Genomic DNA, 21,479 nt, shown 5'->3' with positions numbered 1-21,479 from the left:
GCATAGTCTACACGCTTGGTGTTGCCGAAAATGTCGTTAGGCATTTTTGGTTAACGGTTATTTATAATAGGATAGACAATTCGTAATTCTACGAAGAGAGAAATAAGTTTGTCGTAATCTCCGAGGAGTTCCACGTACAGGTAATCTCCTGCGGAAACATCGTACGTAATGTTAGAAAGCATCTTGTCGTGCTTGATTCGAAAAATGTTCTTGCCGGTAGAAATTTTGATTTCGCCTGCGTTCACCGGATTCGCGGTGATTTGAAGTTTCCCGTCGATCGGAATTTCGTAGAAATGTAAATTGTTATTAAAAACATAAAACATCTTACCCACATCGTCATTCAGTTTCGTCCAAATGCTGTTGAGGTGAACGATCAGTAAACCATTGAGTTTAGATAACACGGAAGGTAAGAGGTTATTGAAATTTGGCGGTGCAGTCTCCATGTTGATCTGTTTGCGGAAGCCAAAAAAATTCATTGTTCTTGTTAGTTATTTAAGAATACGGTCAAAGTTTTTTTTTAATAATAAGAAGCAAAGTTTTTTTTTTTCCACATGTATGTAATGCATCACAATACAAGCGCGCGCGCGCGTGCGTGTGTGTGTGGCACATCGTTTCCCCGAGAGAGGTTTACAAAAATCACGATATACAGAGTTGGAAAATTACGATATGGCGCATTCGCTTATTACTGTTGCCAGCCATAAATCTCTCTCTCTCTTCATCTTACAGCAACGTTGGCATCTCTATTTTTTTAGTTGGAAGTAAATTGCCAACACACTCTAGTTAATAATGCTACATATTATACACACACACGCACACACGCACGCGCGCGCGCGCGCTTGTGTTGCCATCCACCCACCTCTCTCTCTTTTACGGCAGTACCAACTCTCCTTGTTTAGTATATGTAGGTTGGCAAAAATTGCTTTATGTACTGTAAGCCAAGCCTCAAGCAAAGTTGCCAGCTCCTTGCTTTAGGTTAGGTTAGACCAAAAAAAAATTGTAGGTAGGCTGTCGGTTGTTTATCTCTTCCCTCTCTTTCTCTCCACTCTCTTTTTTTTGTAAAAAGCTATGGCAAAACCACCAGGTTGCCAACCTTGCTTTATGCCCCTGTAAACCAAGCCTCAAGCAAAATTGCCAGCTCCTTGCTTTAGGTGGTTAGACCCAAAAAAAAAAAAACCTTGGTGATTTTTTTTCGAGTAAGATGTTGGCAACACTGCGAGAAAATAAGGCTTATGCCTTACAAGAGCAAACCATTAAAAAGCCTCAAGCAAAATTGCCAGCTCCTTGCTTTAGGTTACGTTAGACCCAAAAAAAAACCTTGGTGATTTTTTCGAGTAAGGTGTTGGCAACACTGCAAAAAAATGAGGCTCATGCCTTACAAGAAAAATCCATTAAGGCGAGCCTCATTTTCGGGCGCAGTAGCGGCCCGCTCCCACTTCTATTTATAGACATCCGGTATAATTTCAATTGCAGATTTCCTCAGACTGGAAAATACACAATTGTGCGAGAAACAAGTGAAAGTGTGATGTGTATCTGTTTTCATACATTGAAATAGATCATTCAAGTACTTACCGGCCAGTTGTAATACAGGTGGGTCATTTTGTAAGTGAGACGCTGGATCTTATCTGGACCAAGTCCTATAGTATCAGCTATCACGTTGTATGAAGTAGGACTTACAGTGCCCTGGTGCACAGACTGAGACACCAAGAAGAAATCATATCTAAAATTTAAAAAGAAAAACATTGTTGAAAATATTTGACCATTATAAAAGTAAAACCAAGAACAAATAGTAAGTAAATTGTATTCTGAACCCTCGTGTAATGCATATGTTGGTATTCCTTACAATAATTTATGCCCCTTTGCCACACAAAATAGTGTTCAATATTTGTGAACTAGATAAATATGAAATATATTCCATTACAGTCACCAGTTTATATTTTTGACACAGACTGCATGCCAGAAAACATTTAGCACACCATTCACACTATTGTAAGTTGGTAATTACAGTGCAATAACTATGAATATAGCAAGGGACAAAGATTTAGTTTCAAAGGCGGGAGTTAACAGCTTCCAGTTATTCACTTGAGGACTGGAAGCAACAGCCTAACATGATTGCCATTTCTGAATGAACTGACAGTAGTATGCTTGTGCTTCTACAGTCATACAGCTTAAAGTTAAATGTAACAACACTAAGATAGCAAACACTTAGTGCTAAAAATTAAAAACTTTGCAAAACAACCATTTATCTGGATCAAAGGTACCATTCATTTTTCAAAGACTTTACCAGGCATTTTTAAATAACTTGCCACATTAATGTTTTCTAATTAAATGCTATTTAATGAATCAAGTTTATTCAATGATGTCAGAAATAAACTAAGAAAAATAAAGTGTAATAACACTTTCATATGAAATGTCTCTAACCAAGAAGGCAGTTGGAGGAAAAGTCTGAAATTTGTTTTTCAGTTATCTCTGACAAAGTGGAAAATGTGATATTTCCATGCCTTATTTGCTCCTCAGATGATTTGCCTTACTTCCAATTCAGTGGTGCTGATTATTCATATTTTGAAGGAAATGTCAAGATACGAACCTCTCAGGCAGAGTGACACAATCATCCGCAACAGTCCCAGGGGGTGGATTCTGCTTGTTTAGGAATAATCTGGTGTTGATCCTCTTGTTTACAATGATGAATGCCATATTTACTGATCTATTTCCATACATAGAAGACAGATGTTGCTATGTGCAAAAATGAAATGTTTATTTATACAAAAGCATGCTGATGTGCATATTATCGCTATACATTTTCATAATTTTTCACTTAGTATGTTATTAACACACCATTCAGGTTCGTACAGAATGAGTAAATGCAGAATTTGTCACTAGTAATAAAAATACCAAGCAACACTGTAACCAGTAGTTTATTAAGAGAAGTAGCATAGTTGAAATTTCAGAATTTTCATAAAAAGCTTAAATGCAAGTCCTTACAGATAACTTGACAGTGTTATTAGAGTAAAAACTAAATTTTTTGATTCCTTATTTTACATTTTGTCACACTGTTCATGGTCCCAATTGAGAAAAATAATATAAAATTTTCCCAACTTTTTACATCTTGGTTTCCTGAAAAAAGTAAAATTGAGGTTGAATGTATCCACATTATTTGAAGTGTTGCAGTACGACACAATGATATGAAAATGTCCATTATCTTTAAAAACAAAAGTAAAATGTGTTCCATTTTTTCCCTAACATAATTGTTATTTCTTTCTATCACCAGATCAGAATCATCCACACTACACTCATCCACACTATTAACTCCAAATAGCAAATTGTTTGTTGTAGTAATACTGTAGGAGATTGCCTGTAATTTCAAACCTAATCGCCATGGTTGATCTTGTGAACAAAGCTGGAGAAATGGCTGTCTTTTTATCACAAACCAGGTACAGAGACATTCGCTGATGTAGGGACATAATAGAAGGTATTTTTCAAAGAACCAACCTTTTCTCTGCTGCCAGACCTGGAGCAGGGACACTAAGTTTATGGTTAGTGATGGAAAGTGCTCAAGGCTGCTCTCATAGGGAGATATGAGATATCAGGAACACCTTATATAACTTGAATAGTGAAAATGTAGAGTGAAAACATTTACGAGGGGTGCCATGATAGACAGCACAATAAGTGGTCTCTGTGCCATCGTGAAAAAGAACTGTTCATAAAAAAAGTGTTAGATACTTATAGAAAGGAAGCAAGTCAAATCCAGTTCCTATTTAAATAGTTGTCTCATTTCTGACTTTGAGAATAACATCGATGTATTTTTAATTCAATTTCAATTTTATGCTTTGTAAAAGAAAATAATAATAAAAGGTAAAATTTGAATTTTTATGACTAAAATTGAAGATATGAAATCTTACTCTGCCTCCTGGTGCTTGAAGTGGAAATTCCTACATGAGGAGGAGGTTGCTTGCTTTGCCCACTTTGTGGAATGGTGGGGAATTCTTATATGGATCAATATGGAGAAAATGTAGGGGGGGGATGCCCATGCAAATTATCCTAATGAGGGATGCTTTATTAGAATTTTCTTAACCATGGGAATAGGAGCTTCCATTTTCCCCACCCCCAACTTTTAGCACTGCTGCCCTTATGAGAAAAAATTTGCAGGCTGCCTTGATAGTGGTCCTGTAGTGGCAGTGTTCACAGTATTCCAAAAACAGATAAACATGAAGACTGTTCTCAAATTCGGAAGACTTTGGCATGCCTAGAGGTGGGCCAGACATCTTACAGTCCTGGAACTCTATCTTGTGTTTAAATGTTATATTTTTCAAAGCTTTGAGTTCTAGCATACATATTGGTACTCTTTACGAGTGTCCCTTCATAAATATCATATCATCATGATTATTAATATTATTTAATCTATTTCTGGGAATGTATTTCAGTCTTCAATGTTCATGCTTAGTATTACTGTGCTTCCAAGTGTTTATTGAAAAAGGTATATATTATAGAAGGAGGGTGGGGCAAGTGAGAGAGGTTGGGCAAGTGTGTCCACCCTAGCTGAATTCTAGACCAGGACAGACAATGACCCCGTGAGAAGCTAGTTGGTGTCATAGAAGCTGGAGAGTCTGTGTTTGAAGCAGTTGTATGCGCCATTGAAAATTGACGATTTAATATGTATATATTTATTTTTGGTGTTATCTTTATAAGAGCAATGGTGTTTACAGAAGTCTGCATTACATATGGTCAGTATATTTTAACATTTGTAATATATTTCTTGCATAATATATCTCTTTATGAACCTCATACTGACATATGGTGAATATAGCATTATTATTAGTCTTGCATACAGGAGTTGAGTAAATAAAACATGTGAGGTGGGGGTAAAAGCATCAACCTAGAATCCAAGATGGTCACACTTGTCCAGGTTCATTGATTCACTAGTAGGTTATTTTTTGTTGCTTAACTACCATTAGGCTAATTTCAAGGACAATGCCTCCAAGTGTAATGAGCAGTATCTGTGCTAAATTTTTCATTCTTGGGAATGCCCACTCATTTGTTTTGCAAGTTAATTAATTTTGCTGTCGGAAGAACTCCCCAACGTCCCTTACCCCAAGCTTCCTACAAGAGTTATCTGACAGTTATATTTCCATTAATCTGGACACATGATTTCATTGACTTAACTTTTTCGTGAAAGTTATTTGCCAAGTGTCTGTGTTCAATTTCTGTATCTGGCTGGTGTCCACATGCAGACTAGGGATGGCCAGATCTGGATCTTGCTGGATCCGAAATCCGGATCCGGTTGGTTCCAGATCCTTAGGATCCAGATCCGAAATTTTTTCGGATCTGGATCTGCAGATCTGGAATTTTCAGATCCGGATCCATTTTACCATCCCACATGAGCGCTTCTTTGGAAAGTAAGAATGTGTTTATAACATATAGTTACCTGCTAATATACATACATATATATACAGTGTGTGCGCATGTGCGCAATTTGTAATTAATACACTTACAAGGGAGGCCTAAGTCTCCCCCTCCGATTTCCATGAAACTTGGCAGGTGTATGGAGGGGCCCAAAGGAAGAAGTACGTGTTTTTGTGTTTCATCTAAAAGACGATTTTAGGGGGCAACCCCCCATCCCCCTCGAATGTCAAGATGAGGACAGAAAAATGAAGGATAAGCTGCATCTGTGGGCCAGAGTTTACAATAGGGGAGACTGAGGTGAGTTAATTATGATTTTGTGTTTAAATTATTGCAGCTCTTAAAAATTACGATCCACTATTGATGAAATGCTAGGATCAATATCTCTAGTTTCCTGCAACATTATGAATTATTATTTCACCATGCTCCTAAAACTTGTAAAGTTATTGCTTGTTTATTCAAAGCATGTCAGTATTGTTAATTCACATAATCACAAGAATTTATTGATAGTGGTCACAGCAATAAGATAACATTTTCCAAACACTATTCATAAATCCGATATGGATGCTGAGGTAAATTTGCAGGTAGACTTTAGGAGTGTGTGGTTGAGTCAAGGATATTACCCACTTATTAAAACTAGTATACACCACTGCAAAAAATATAATGAACATGCTGAAATGTATAATATTTACAATATTTAAAGGTAACCATGTTTCTTATCTGAACGTTTTTTCTCAAATATGTTGGTTCATTTGGACAGGACAGAAAATATAAGATGTTATATTTGACACAACTCTGTATAGTGTGTAAGAAAAGTTTCAATGTATTTTGCAATCTACTAGAACTCTACTTAAAACCATCCATATATTAATATATGAAACCTTTAAATTATTGAAATAGCTGCCTTTCAATATGAAATACACTATCACCATTGGTACAGAATTTGAAAGTTTTGCATTTTGCAAACCCCAAATCTGGAACAGCTTTGAACATTAAAATCAAATCAATAATTGTTGATATCACAGATAATTGGCCATAAATAATGCATTAGAATTACTTATACCTTAATTTATTGTATCATTGAAAGAGTAACACTTAAAAACCTTCAACAACAGAAGGATAAGAATCACTTCATTATTTAAGTTTATAACGCTTTTATCAGTTCCTTTCTGTCTAAACTTTACTAACATGCATACCATTAATATCTCCTCCTCATGATCATACACATGAGACACTTGTCCATCTCCTACACCAGCCCTGTAAATGACGATCCTCTGAGGGAGTGCACCATCATTGTATTCCTTGTACTTGTGCAAGGCCTCTGTAATGAAAACATTCCATGTTTACCAAGGTTAATGTATTCTGTGGGTAAACAACTGGGAGTAAACATAGCAGTGATATGCAGACATCTCAATTCTAGGTAGTGCAGTTTGCATTAATAAAGGCATTGGTCCTACATAATTAGACAATGAAAACAATAACTGGGAAATACAAAACTTCACCTACAATATTCTTAGTAACAAATCTCATGCATTATTTCCCAAACAATGTATTTTATCTCATAAATTGCACACATATATTGTTTGGACACCCTTTCAGTATGCCTGTGGAAGTGAATTCTTGGAGAGACACTCACTTATACCCTGTATCTGTTATCTCTGGAGCAAGGTGCCAGAGAAGGGGAGCAAATCGAGGAGGCAGAGCAAAGCTGCATGTGCTGCTGCAAAGGCTGGTAACTGCATTCACTCCCCACCCCTCTCACACAATACCATTCCATCTCACATGTTCATTGGTGGAGCCATCTTGAGTCACTACTTGTGCAAAGCCTTGTTTTCATTTGCCTGCTCCCAGGCCCAGATTTCCCAATAGGCCTCATAGGCCTATTACTGATAGCCCATCAATATCGATACTAATATTCAAGGGCACCCACAGGATTTTTCTCAGGGGGAACAAACTAAGATTTCATATTTTGACCCCTCAGCCATAAAACTAGTATTTTACCTAATATTATTATTTTTATTAGTAGTTTCTAATATTAATATTTATTATTAATAATATTTGTTTGATTTTATTTATTAGTAGTAATTATTATTATTATTTTTACTATTTTACAAATCATAAAATTGAAATTGAGTGAAAATACTTTGATGCTGTTGACAAATTGCAACTTGAATCCACTATTTAAATAGAGCCTGGATTAGCCTTGCTTCCTTTTCTTAAACATTATGGTGATGAACAGTTCCTTATCATTTTGTACTTTTTTACGATGGATTGATATTGGAGACCATTTAATCTGCTCCCAGTCATGGCACTTTTTGGGATCCTGAACAGTCGAGAAAATACAATGGATCGTATTGGAAAAAGGTTATTCTTGTTTTGTTTTTTTGTCAAAAATTTATTTAAATTAATGGGTTTAATTCCAGAAGTGTCAATACAATCACTTAAACAGGGAGGGAAGAGTGTGTAGAATTGAAGATTTTCACTGCGTCCATAAATTTTGAAAGTTTCCCATCCTGAAACTGGTCCGGAAATGGCGAATTCTTTGTTCTGAAGGACAGGATTATAAAAATTTCCCTTCCGAATCTCGTCCCAACCAAAAATTTTCATCCTGCACACCCATAGTAACGTCAGTCAAGATGGTTCTAATGCCTGTGGTGAAACGTTCTTCCTTATTTTGTTCGAAATGGCAATAATTGCTATAACTGACAGCAGTGACTTGCACTGAGGAATAGCTAGTCTAGCAGAGATAGATCAATCAATCTTGCATCTCTAATTATTTTTAAATCACAATATTTATTGTCTTGTTAAAACCACAGTTCATATGCAACACTTCTTTTTCCACGTGCTTCTCGACCCTCGGAGTGATCCGCGGGCAAAGCAGGCCTAGCTCTTTCTTCCTCCGCCTCACCAGTTCCAGGTAAATAAACAGCCTTTGTAATTCCTCTAAAGAAATCAGGGTACAATTTTGTGCAGTACTTATGGTTTCTGTATTTACACAACCTTTTACACGTTGTTCAATATGTATGTATAATATGGGATGTAGTTTTATTATTTATGAAATAGGAATGTGTTATGTGAAGACAATAATGTTATGCTTTCTTTCTTTTCTTTTTTTTCAAATATGGAATATATAATGATTAAATTACAAATATGTGCTCAGGCTCTCTCTCACTCTCGTTTTAATAGTGTTTTATTTAAATATACTAATCTCTTGGCCTCTAACAGATGTATTTATTTGGGCAAGAGAACGTGCGTTCATATTGTTGTTGGTTTGGTTTATTTTACTTCGCTTTTCTGCCACATTTGGTTTTCACGATAATGAGGATGAGTGATGATATGATGAAATTGATGAAGGGACCTCTTATAAACAATCCAGGCCAGGATTTGAACCCGTGATGAGTGCACATTCTTGTTCCTATGTGTTATACTCTGCAGTGAATAATGAAATAATTTGAAATGAAAAATGTATCTCAGAACTCAAAAAGCCAAATAAATATTATTGAAGAAAATAAGAAAGTGTGTTTTGTTACCTGTTTTGTTTCTGTACATAAAGTGGATTTATGGCACCAAATCAACCAACCGTAGGGGAATGGTTATCACAGGGTGCTACAACAACAGGAGTTCCGGGTTCGAACCCCGACCTGAGCATGGGTGTTCTTTGCGTTTGTCCCTTCATTAATTTTATTGTAGCCTAAAGGGGGAGGGGTATGGCCCACACCAAACCCTCCTTGAGCACACCACTGATTGCTACCCCAAGTGTCGATGTCACCCCACGTCATATAATATATACATATATATGTAATATCATCACTCAAATTAAATGGAATTTTTTCAGATATCTCAGGGGGTAAGTGTCCCCCTCACCCCCCTCCTTGCAGGCGCCCATGATGATACTTGAAAATTGTAAAAATTCAAATTAGTTCACAGGTGTTCTGGGTTCGAATCTTGGCCTGGGCATGGATGTTTATGAATGTCCATTCATATATTTCATCATATCATCACTCATCCCCATTTTTGCAAATTAGCCACATGTGGTACAAAAAGTGAAGTAAAATAAAGCAATCAATCAATCAAATTAGTTCAGTACTTTTTTGAACTTTAAAACACAAAATTTTCCATTGGAATTATATCATAGCAATTTATCAGCGATTTGCTTGAAAATATCCATAATTCAGTGCTGCAGTAAACATAATTAAAATTTTGATTTTGCATAATTTCCAAGATATTTAGGCTCTGCAGAGTGTCATGCAGCATTTTTACTGACTTTATGATACACTTTGACTCTTGGAAAATGTCAGCCACTATTGGTCATAAAATTCCAATTAATGCATTCTGATGCAGACAGCACTGACATCAGCTCAGATCTAAACTACTAGGGATCTCACAAGATCATAATAATGAAGAAAACAAAGCACTTACTTGTCATGTTGACTGACAGTTCATTGGACAATTGTTCTCCATTTGTGTGAAGGGACACAGTAGAGAAGTATCTGCCGCAGGACTTATCAAGAGAGGCCACAAATCCCCCCCAACTCTTCCCTTTCATAGAAGTGTCATTACATATATCAAAGCCCACTACCATGAGGCCCTGTAACAAAGAGCAAAATAGCATCACAGTAATAGAGCACAAATACAAAATTATACAAAAGTCTGCCCACTATGTTATTGTATATGTTCAACTGGTAAGTATTCAGATGTCGAAAAATAGTGTAATAAGTAATTAAATAGCATTTTATTGGGTATGTTTCACTAGTATTTACCAAGTAACCACAACCATTCGGCCAACATCAGGTTGGTTTTTCATTATTTGACAAATTGACATTGGTCTTACATTGGGCCAACAGTAGTTGCCAACCTTTGCCCGACTATGGAAAAGTGAATCAAAATCAGTTTTAACTGCTTTTTCATGCTAATACAACTTTCAGGAGTATGCTGAAATTCTAGAGTGTAAAATAAGTGACATGTAACATTTTGTTTTTGAATATATCAGTAATATAATATAATATAATATTTTTTTAAATGAAAGGAGAAAGTACTTTTAACTTGCAGTCACTCACCAGTCCTTTGTCAGTTGCCATGGATGAAAGATGTGTTGATAATTGCTTATTCTTTGTCTCTTTAGCTGTAGTTGAACAAGAACATTCTTACAAGTATTATTGTGAAGGTGGTTAAACAATGTTATGTGCAGAATAAATTCCATGAAAGGAAACTCTGGAAAAGTTTTTGTGCTACCACTTGAAGGTATGGTGCCTTGAAATCAATGAGACCATGTGGCTGATAAAGTGCTGTGTATTTATTTGATTTTCATAACTAATTTGTACTATTTTCTTTACATTTGGCCTCACAATAAATTATGTATATATCAGAACACAAACCTATCCTTTCTCTAGTTTCCAGTACGTTGGGCCAAAGTAAAACCATATGTTGGGCTAACTTAGAAACCACATGTTGGCGCAACTTAAAAACCACACTCTGAGCCAACGTTGGAACCATGGCCAAAACTACTGTTGCCCAACAGTATATTTTAAGTTGGGCCAATCATGCACCAACTATTTTCAGTAAAGTTAGGCCAATGTTGGACCAACCACTGTTGGTTACATGGGTAGTTCCTATTCCAAATTCACATATTTACACACCAATTTTTGCTTTTTCTTGTCTCTGTTATTATTGGTATCTATGTATAAAATTAAAATAATGTGTGCATATACTATATGTGTGTCTTGAAGCTTCATGGCTCCAAATGATTAAGAGGTTTTTTTTCCAGATATTGACCAGGTATGTTCTGAACAATATTCCAAGTGTTATCTGTAGGGAATTAAATTTCAGAGGTGTAAAATTTTCAAACTATGATAGCTCAAAAACTACTTGTACTAGAATCCTGAAATAAACACCATTGACATTCTAATTTACTCTAGTTTTATTTCGTTACTGTCAATAGACATTGTTCCATTTGAAAAATGTAACATTCTAAAATAAATACACATTCTAATAATTATAAAAATCTGTGTATGGACCACAATTGCGAGCGCTTGGTTACACTTCATTTCTGTGAACACAGCACTTCAATAGCACCTTCCATTTCTGAAGTATTTGGGGTGCAAGTTTTAGGTGATTCACCCAGTATATAGTTTAATATTCCGCTGTAAAGATTGATGCGTTGGGAGGTAATTTAAATTGTCTAATTATGTTCTGGGACGTGATATCAAATGCAGAAGCTACTTAGGTATCGTCTTTTGATCCGTCCCTTCATAATTATTTATCTCCTTGAACTATCGTCACATTATTCAAGAAGTCAAAACCTAATTTTATCTAAGGTAGTGTAAACTAAAAAAAATCCCTTGTGGCTGCGGTGTCTCAGTCGGTAACGCGTCTGACTACCATGCTGAAGGTCCCGGGTTCGATCCCTGGCCGTTTCAAATCCGGGAACTTTTCCAACATTTGAAGCGGCCCAGGTGCCCACCCAGCATCAAATGACATGGGTACCTGGGGGAAAACCTGGGGGGTAAAGGTGGCAAGGGGCATGGTGCTGATCACACCATCCCCACTCACGACCAGATCAAGAAAGTGTGGGGCATTAGCCCCACACCCCCTATATGCCTTCATGGCATGGTGCTAAGCATAGGGGAACACTTTACCTTTTTTATATATATAGAAGATAAAAGAAACTCACACTGAGAGGTATTTCAACTGTCCATGGACATCCTCCAATCTTGCAGTTCATCTGGATGGCTACCTTTGTTGCAATGGTCTTTGCATTTCTGGAGGCAAGATTCTTACCACGCATCACTTGGGTAGGGACTGCAACGGAAAAATAAGTGTCATAAAATTCTAGAATGAGAATAACTTTAAGACAACACCCCACCTAGTGGTTGCATAACCTTGAAGTTGATGGTGAGGCTTGCGTGCTCTGAAGATATGCTAGGCTTTACCGGTGGTAGCATAGCTAATGGTAGGGTCTCCTATGCGGGCAGGCTAGTGAAGGAGCAGGACTAAGAAGCAACCCATTGGTCAATGGGTCCAATGGTGGAAGAGGCAAATGAAGCAAGAACACACAAATGAACACATCCTTAAAAAAACCTTGGTCTACCTGTCTCCAGATGGTAGCACCTTGTAAGGGTAAATTGCCGGGAACACACTGACACGATAGTCTAGTTATTGCTATGCTCACATCAACATGGGCCTGTGAATAGTGTCTATTACTGTGGTGATATGCTCTGACATCCCAATATTATGATATCATGCAGCATCAGTGGGACGAATGCTCTGTCCTTGATGAAACACCACAACAGAAGTCACATGGTGTAAGGTCTGGTGATCTAAGGGGCCAAAACACTGAATAAAACACTGTGAGTGATGTGAGTGTCACCTAGCGACAGGAATATGAACTCTCGGCTCAACACAACCCACACAAACAAACTGTTTGTGTTCCTCCTTCATCCTGGACTGGTTTCATGAACTTAAGTTCAATAGTTTACTTGCAATCATTTTTTGTAACCCCTCAATTATTTCTGAAACACCTGGTGTAGTGGCAGCAAATAAAAACTTTTCAGAAGTATGGATGAAATTTTATGTGAAATATTTACGATGATATGATGAACTTAATGAAGGAACACTCACAAAGAGCACTATGACCAGACCAGGATTCGAATCCAAGAACCCTGCTGGGCTACCAAGATTGGCTACGAAACAAGATAATAAGGAGAATTACAAGCTTATACTCTTGAAGGAAATGCACAAAAATATTTTTCTAAATATAATTAAAACTTTGCCATATAATGAAGGAACTAAAAATTAATATCACCATTGTCAAAATTTTCAACATATTTTTTAAAACTTTTCAATGTATTCAATATTACAGCAGTATGGAATATCAAACAGATTGATTGATTTTGTTTATTTTATTTCATTCTTCTGACACTTTTGGCTAATTGTGAAGATGAGGTTGAACGATGATATGATGAACTTAATGAAGGAACATTCACAAAGAGCACTATGACCAGACCAGGATTTGAATCCAAGAACCCTGCTGGGCCACCAAGATTGGCTACCAAACAAGATAATAAGGATAATTCAGGAATCATATCGACAATATAAAAGCCAAGTTATTCAGAAATGTTACAGAACCCTTTGAAACAGAAACTGGAGTGAGGCAGCGATGTGTCCTGCCACCTGTTAACTTTCTTCTGGTAACAGATACAGTAATGAGAGAAATCCTAAGAAAATTAAGAAGAATACTATGGAGTCTTATGGATAGATTAGTAGATCTAAATTTGGTAATGATATGTGTCTGTTATCAAAATCCTTTATCAAAAACTAAATTAGAAGACATGATTGCAGAAACTAAGATTTAGGTCTGATGTTAAATAAATAAAGACTAAAATAATGAGATTATATGCAATGACTCAAGATTACATTCAAGAAGGAAATTAAACCTTAGAATGTGGGGAAAACGTTACCTATTCAAGAAGCATATTTGCAACAAAACCATGGACAGAAGATGATTTATGGAACAAATCAAAATAAAAAGTGAGGGCTCTTATGCTACTTTGCTCAGTAAGAAATATTAACCCTCCGTCATCCGCGACCTCATAGTAGCACAATTTTCCTGTGTGAAGCGCTCAGTGCACCCTATCATATACATAAAAAAGCCATACTGACTCAAATAAAAGGAACCGAATGTTGCTACTTTTCAAGATCGTTATTTTGGCAAGTAAAATTTTGTATGGGTACTGCAATGGTTTTTGCATACTAATATTTTCCATTCTGAATCATGTACCATCATTTTATTTCTTCTTATTTCCGGCACATTCGTGGCTGGCATTCCCGTATTTATCGCTTGAACACACATAGCAATATTAGACTGCAAGTAGAACTTTTAACGAAACAACTGAGGACTTGTTTTGATTTGAGTTGTTTCTCTGTAAGGCTTCTTGAGAGGACTTATGCGTGGGTAAATAGAAGAAATGATTTCGACTCGCCCATGGCGGGTGTGTTTGCTTACGTAATCTTCTCAACCAATGACAGGGTGCTCCGATTCTCAGGCACTGTAAGGCGCATTCCCAGTGGGTGCTAACTGGAGAGAATTTCTGTTCCCGCTGCATCTGACTCATATGTTTGCCAAGGTCGGAAGAGAACCAAGAAAATCGACTCCCGTGTTGTTTCAACAATGCTTGACGGGAGGTGTAGCTAACAAAACGGGTGACATTTTAAATGTGTAAACTAATTATTAAGTTCACAAAGAGATGGTTTAATGTTGGATATTACCTTCATTAGAAGCAGCGAAGTTAAAGATAAAAGAGGAATGTCTGGCAATCCTAGAACCGGCAGAGCCCGCAAAGTTAGGCTCGTGCATCCCAGTTGCCCGTAATGTTAAAAGCATACACGTAATACTTAGCATTATGATTTACAGATTTCTTTTTACCTTTTCCTTTCACTAAGTTGCTTGATATGCTTTTCAAAATGTGCGTAAATATCGTAACCACGATAATGATTAATATTCTCGAATGCATTTGCATTTGCAAATTGTATCCTATGCATTTCCCACAATGGCTTTTTAGTGAAAGAAAAAGAATAATAATAATAAAAATATGACATGACCTTTCCAGAAGAAGAGTTTGTGTCCTTAACTAAGCTGTATGCGAAATTTGTCAATTGCTATCAGTTGAAAGTTGAGCTACAGGTAATTTATTCTGAAGCTGAAGATCGAGTAAAGAGTGTGTTTTAAGTTCATGAGCACTTGCGTACTACCCATTTGAATGAAGCTGTTGAACAAGTGTACAAACTAACAGAATTGTTCCTCACTGTTCCTGCCTCAAGCTCATCAGTGGAAAGGTCGTTTTCTGCACTGAAGAGGATTCGTACATTTCAACGCAGCACACAGACTCAGGCAAGGAAATCTGACTTGGGACCGATAGGTGTATCCGTTGAGCTGCTAAAGACATTGACCAGAAACTCCCGATTCTACGACGACGTGATTGAGGTGTTCAGACTAAAGGATCGTCGGATCGAGTTACAGTATAAATGAGAATTTTCAGTAAGTAATACATATGCTATTATTGTTAACATAGAGTGTGTGCATTTTGTGTGTGAAATTGAGTATGCCCATACATGACTTACATTCAAATAGATTCTATTTAGTTAAAATATCTTTGGGTTTTATTTATTCAATATTCAAGTCAGGTTTATCTAAGGAAGCCTTACACCTTTCATACAATCACGCTACACCACTGGTAGATAATTCACCTAGTGCTTTCCAGACCATTATTGCCAGACCCTGTGGCCGACTGGTTAGCACATCGCACTATGACGCCAAGGGTCCAAGGTCTGAATCCCGCTTGGGCTTAGTTGTTTTGAATGTCCATTCATCAATTTCATCATTTCATCACTCATCCCCATCTTTGCAAATTAGCCAAGAGGCACAAAACGTGAAGTAAAATAAACTAAATCAATCAATCAATCAAAACCAGACCATTATTGTGTTGGTATGGAAAATAATTCAAACTTTTAAAAAAGGTGGCACTCAGTACCACCGCATGGGTTACGGAGGGTTTATACCAGGAGAATATTAAATTGAATCACAAATGAAACACTATGGACACAAGCATCAGAAGACCACATTAATAACCAGATAAAAAGAAGAAAGTGGAATAGGATATGACACACACTGAAGAAAGCAAATAATGCACTAAGAAACAAGCACTTGATTAGAATCTCCAAGGCACTAGAAAAAGGAAAAAGCCCAAAGATCAGTGAAGAAGACCATATGTGACAGAGTAAGGTGATGTTCCATGTATATATTTTGTTCTAGTAGGAACTAAGGAATTAAGTCAAAGTAAGTCAAGATGAGATACAGATATTAATAAGTCCAAGAACACATTTGTGGTAAATATAAAGTTAAAATTTCAGCTTTGTTATGATATATGAAAATCTCTTTTTTCTTTCAAAGCAATTTTAATTCTAATAAGTGCAAGCAACTTTTTGAATTATATGAAAGGGGAAAATGCACATATTACAACAGTATTATGCATCATGCTGCATTATTGGGGTAGAACATCCCCTTACTGCTAACATTAGTGCTAATCAGGATGGGACAAGTTGTTCGGTAGTCTATTGGTAGAGGCCGATATCGGCTTAATGGTAAAAATATATATACCGTGCGTCCATTTCGATCTGCTGCCGAGAGATCGGGAGAAGCGTGGCGGGTGGCGCTGACGGAGATGCCGACATTTGCGGCCTGTAATGCCCACTTATTTTTATAGACATATGCAGACATTTATATAAATATTGCAAAACGAGCACTAACCTGTGTTATAAGAGTATGGTTTTAATTTTAGTAGCTTAGTGACTGTATGTGCCGATGATTTTGACACGCCCACCTCTTGTGAAACACGGCGTAGAGGTTTGTTTGGAGAACGTTCTAACGCTGCACCAATATCATCGAGTTTTGCTTCGGTTAGAATCCGTCATTTTTGCTTAGGTGTTTTAAAATTTAACGATACAGTTTCTCGTAATTTAAGGACGAGATGTCTAACCGTATCTCTGTGTGGAGTTGAAACGCATGGGAATTTCTGTACAAATTACCTACACACATCTCGACACGAGTTTGTTTTCACGTAGGTACGTGTCATACATAAAAAAATCTTTGTTCTAACATGTTCTTGCGGCTGGCATTCCAATCGTCTCACTGACACGTCACACATACACACTACAATAACACAAACAAGTAACTGCAAGTAACCAAGAATAACACTCTTGAGCACAGTACGAAATTAACACGCTCTTGGTTTACATTGCTCGCCACTATATTTACAACTCTGTCTTCATCTAGTCGCGAAGGAACAAAAAACTCGAGCTCGGAGATTTCGAATTGCAAGGAAGCTCACGAACACTATTGACTTTTAACGGTTTCTTCTACAGCGTAATCTTGATACAGTGTTGCACATTCAAAACTTCCAAACGATCCCCATCGGCACAAAACTCTTTCAAGGATATAAACTTAAGCAGGACGTTACTGGTCAAAACTATGATTAAAATGTTTTATTATCTGTGGCTCTTAACATCGTTTCTAAAGTGTATTTATTTGTGCATATAAGAGCAGAACTTGGATGAATTACAGAAGAACTTTTGCGTGTTATAACACAGGTTAGTGATCGTTTTGCAATATTTATATAAATGTCTGCATATGTCTATAAAAATAAGCGGGCATTACAGGCCGCAAATGTCGGCATCTCCGTCAGCGCCGCCCGCCACGCTTCTCCCGATCTCTCGGCTGCAGATCGAAATGAACGCACGGTAGTTTTATCAATCTGACATTTTTACAAGTAAACAGGGATGTCGTTAGGCGAGATACCCACGAAGGACACTGGCCACCCAAAATGTTCACGTGGCCCTGGAAAACTGTTCTACATTTGCTGAAAATTTGACTTTGATGAAAAATATTGCAAAATAGTTTTTCAGTATATCTTGCTCTCAGTTTGAAACACTCTTCTTGAATTTGAGTGGCATGCACCCCAAGCAATACATATCTTTCTCATTTTTCATTTTATTGCTTGTTGAACAGAAACAGATGTATTAGTAAGAGATGTCGTTAATGATTTTATGGTCTGTCCCTTTCAGGGATGTCTGGGACCTTTTGGAAACACACTTTCCCTTCCTGCACACCAGGGGCCTAAGCCTAGTCATCCCCCTCACCCTTTCCCTCCCACAAACCTCTATCTGCTTGTAACATCTTCTCTTCTTCTGGCTCTAGAGTGGAACCATTCTGCTGTGTCGGAACGGCACAAACAGGAAGATTTGGCTGCAGATGGCTAGGGATGACTGTCAGTTAGTTTGAAGTAGAATTTGGTCCAAGCGGTGGTTTCATGATTAGCTTCTGTAAACATGAGAAGGTGGGATCACAGAGAGTTTCTGATCTCATTTTCATACATTGCGATTCAAATTTTGAGTCTGAAGCTGCCAGCTTGTCTTCCTCTCCAAAAAAAAAAAAAGAAACACAGAGCTGGATCGACTGATCGACCAAAAGTCCAAACGTGAATGCTGCAGATGATGCTCATAATCAAGTCAATGTATTAAAAGGTTTGCAATCACAGTGCAGAACAGTTATTTTGACAAAATCCTGTTTCTCTAATGGCTGCTTTGTGGAGAGGGAATTTTAACATTGTCACTTTGGCTGTTTGACCGAGAGTTCCTTCACAGGTAAACAAGGTAACAGAGTGTCACTGCCATAATGGTGGTCTCCATGCCAGTTCCAGGCCTGCTGCACTTATAAGTGGCAAAATTGACTAGACATACACATATAATTAATCCGAAGTTACACAGTGAATAATAGTTGCCTACATAATAATATCTTGAGATATCGAGAAGCAAATTATTTATCAAGTATTTTCTGTTATTTGCCAATTCTAGTGGGAGCAAAAATCTTCAACCGTGAATGGTGAACTCTGTACCTACAAATTCAAGATGGCATTTTCTAATTTTCATTTCTTTGGCCGACACTTTCACGGTGGACTGGTTAGCTGCTGATTGCATTACGATGCCCAGTCTCCTGGGTTCGAATCCTGGCCTGGGCATGTGTCTTCTTTGTGATGGTCCTTTCATGAATTTAATACAGGGTGAGTCAAAAGTCTTTGGACACCCTTTTATTTTGAAACCTGACAGGAAAATGTGAAATCTGGTAATGGGAGATGGTAGTAGAGGGGGGGGGGCAAAACTTGTAGTGTACATGGTAACCATTGCCGCCATTTTGAAATCTGCCATCTTGAAAGCAGGTTCAAAATTTCAAATAGGAAGGGGGTGTGCCAATGCATCCACCCTCATCCAGGATCACAGCTCGACTGGTGGCGTCTCTAGCACACAAGTGCTCCTGGGAGCACTCACATGACCAGGATGTCGCCTGCCATTGGCTGCGGTCCAAGAATCAGATGGCGGCGGCTGGCGGCATCTACTTTATTATTGTATGAAGTTACAAAGGCACATTGAAATTTATAATTTTTGAACACTACATGAGCTAAATATAACATATCTGATTAATGACAGACTCTTCGGTCCAGTGTACCACCGCCATGTTATCACAAAATAGCAACACATTATATTCATACAACATCAATAAACCTTCTAATGCAGCAAGAAATTCCATGTAGGGGATGGGATTCATATTCACATTTATATTATAGATTCTAACACTGCATGATGAACAGAACATGTTCTTTCTACCTATCAATGAGCAGGAACAAAGGAGAACACACAGCATTTTCAAGGCTAAAATTGAGTTAAGAACAAGTGTGGGTGGTAGGAGTAGCAAAAGTATGAGAAACTATTATTATTATTATTATTTTTTTTTGTATCTGTGCTGTGTTTGCTCTTGTGTTCTTACTCTCTGACAAGGAAGAGGGACGTGAAATGGGTACATTGGTAAAATTGCTGATACTTTACTGCAGTTTCTATTTCAAAGCAAGACCCATTGAACTCTCCTTGTTATACACATTCTGTAAGAGAGTTAATGAACAATTTATTAGCAATTTGGTATCAGTACTTTATCAGGAAATTTCACATTGGTTCATCACTAATACATATCAACAGCCATTTCATTTCTTTTAGGCTATTCTGGACAACCAGAATTCATTCCTACCTGCTCTGTTAACACAGCATTTCTTCTTGATGGCTGAGTACCGATCAGATCTATTGTACGTTACAATACACATGATCATTTGAGGATTGGTTCTGTTGATTACATCCTCCAACGCATTCATGTAAGTCTCAGTTCTCTCATCAGGTATGTCATAACTACAATGGAAACACAAGTACATAAATTACAAAAGGCACAATTAAAAGAGTAACTATGAAGATTCAATGTGAATTCCAATTTTTTGGAGGAGGAGTATGCATACGCCAATGAACCCAAGTAGCCACAACTGTTGTGCCAACTGCAGCTCTTACGTGGGAAATGTTGAGTTTATGCTGGTATCAAATTCAAGTTGGTTTTATGTTGGACCAATGGTCCAACCATGGGAAAGTGAATCAAAATCAGTTTTAAAAACAACTTTCTCCTGTTAAGACAACTTTCAAGAGTATGCTGTAAATTCTAGAGTGTAAAATAAATAATATGTATCAGTGTTTCTTTACAAATATTTCAGTCACAGCACATACAGGGAATATGCACTGCTGGACAGAAAAAACAGACACTTGCATTTTTGTGATAATGCATAAATTCTGATTCGAAGGCTAACTAACTTTGCAGAAATTATTGGAAATAAGAAAATCTGAATATATTCAACAGAAAACAAATTAAAATCTATTGTTAATAAGTTAAATTAGAACAATTGTACAATTCTTAACTAAGAGCTTAATTCAGAAGTAATTGCAATTCAGATGTCAAATATTAAGGTGTCTGGTTCTTTGGTTCAGTAGTATAATATTTTGTTAATGAAAGGAGAATCTATTTTTAACTTGCAGTAACTCACAAGTCCTTTGTCAGCTACCATGAATGAAAGATATCTCTATGCTGGGAATTGCTTAGCTCTAGCAGAAAAAGAACATTCTTACAGGTGTTCTTGTGTAGGTGGTTCTAGATCCATATATGTAAAATAAACAATGTTATGTGCAGATTAAATTCTATGAAAGGTGGAAATCTAAGTAAACTATAGAAAGTTTTTTTCTTTTTTTGCTACCATTTGAAGGTACTATATGTCCAGATATTAAATGCTCAGTTGATGGTTGCATTGCAAACAAAACTTCAAATATGAAAATTTTATGGTCAAATATGTGACTGAACACATCATTCCCACATCAATTTTTTCAAACTAAGATATTCTCATTTCTGTGAGTTGCATTCCAATAATGTATTCCATAAGGATCTCCATGGGTGGCAGAAGGTAAATAATTGTAGCGGTCTGGAAAAACAACTACATCTGAAAGAAAATAAGTGAGATGAAATACGCTTCAACAGTGGTGAACCAATTGAAAAACGTACATGATAATTAAATAATCACCTACCAGTAGAAGTTACAGGTGAATGGTTAGTGTTTTGGCTTCATGCTCTGAAAAATGCATGTTCGAGCCAGGTTAGATAAGATCTATTTTTTTCTTTT

The 21,479-nt window shown here is 37.0% G+C and overlaps 1 protein-coding gene across 1 annotated transcript in view; it reads right to left on the bottom strand.

The window, feature by feature from the left end:
* Positions 1 to 21,479, bottom strand: part of LOC145984521 (piwi-like protein Siwi) — an 80,844-nt gene that overhangs the window by 24,049 nt on the left and 35,316 nt on the right. The window contains exons 10-15 of the mRNA XM_083118177.1: positions 20,021 to 20,175; positions 12,065 to 12,192; positions 9,814 to 9,982; positions 6,591 to 6,715; positions 2,585 to 2,730; positions 1,570 to 1,717 (exon numbers count right to left, since the gene is read on the bottom strand). Coding sequence (XP_082974303.1) covers positions 1,570 to 1,717; positions 2,585 to 2,730; positions 6,591 to 6,715; positions 9,814 to 9,982; positions 12,065 to 12,192; positions 20,021 to 20,175 — 871 coding nt within the window. The remainder of the gene's footprint in view (positions 1 to 1,569; positions 1,718 to 2,584; positions 2,731 to 6,590; positions 6,716 to 9,813; positions 9,983 to 12,064; positions 12,193 to 20,020; positions 20,176 to 21,479) is intronic.

This window comes from Lepisma saccharinum, chromosome 2 (genome assembly GCF_977018435.1).
Source record: "Lepisma saccharinum chromosome 2, izLepSacc3.1, whole genome shotgun sequence".
Classification (NCBI taxonomy): Eukaryota; Metazoa; Arthropoda; class Insecta; order Zygentoma; family Lepismatidae; genus Lepisma; species Lepisma saccharinum.
The sequence above is the reverse complement of the archived record's forward strand: the minus strand, read 5'-3'. Positions and strand labels throughout refer to the sequence as shown.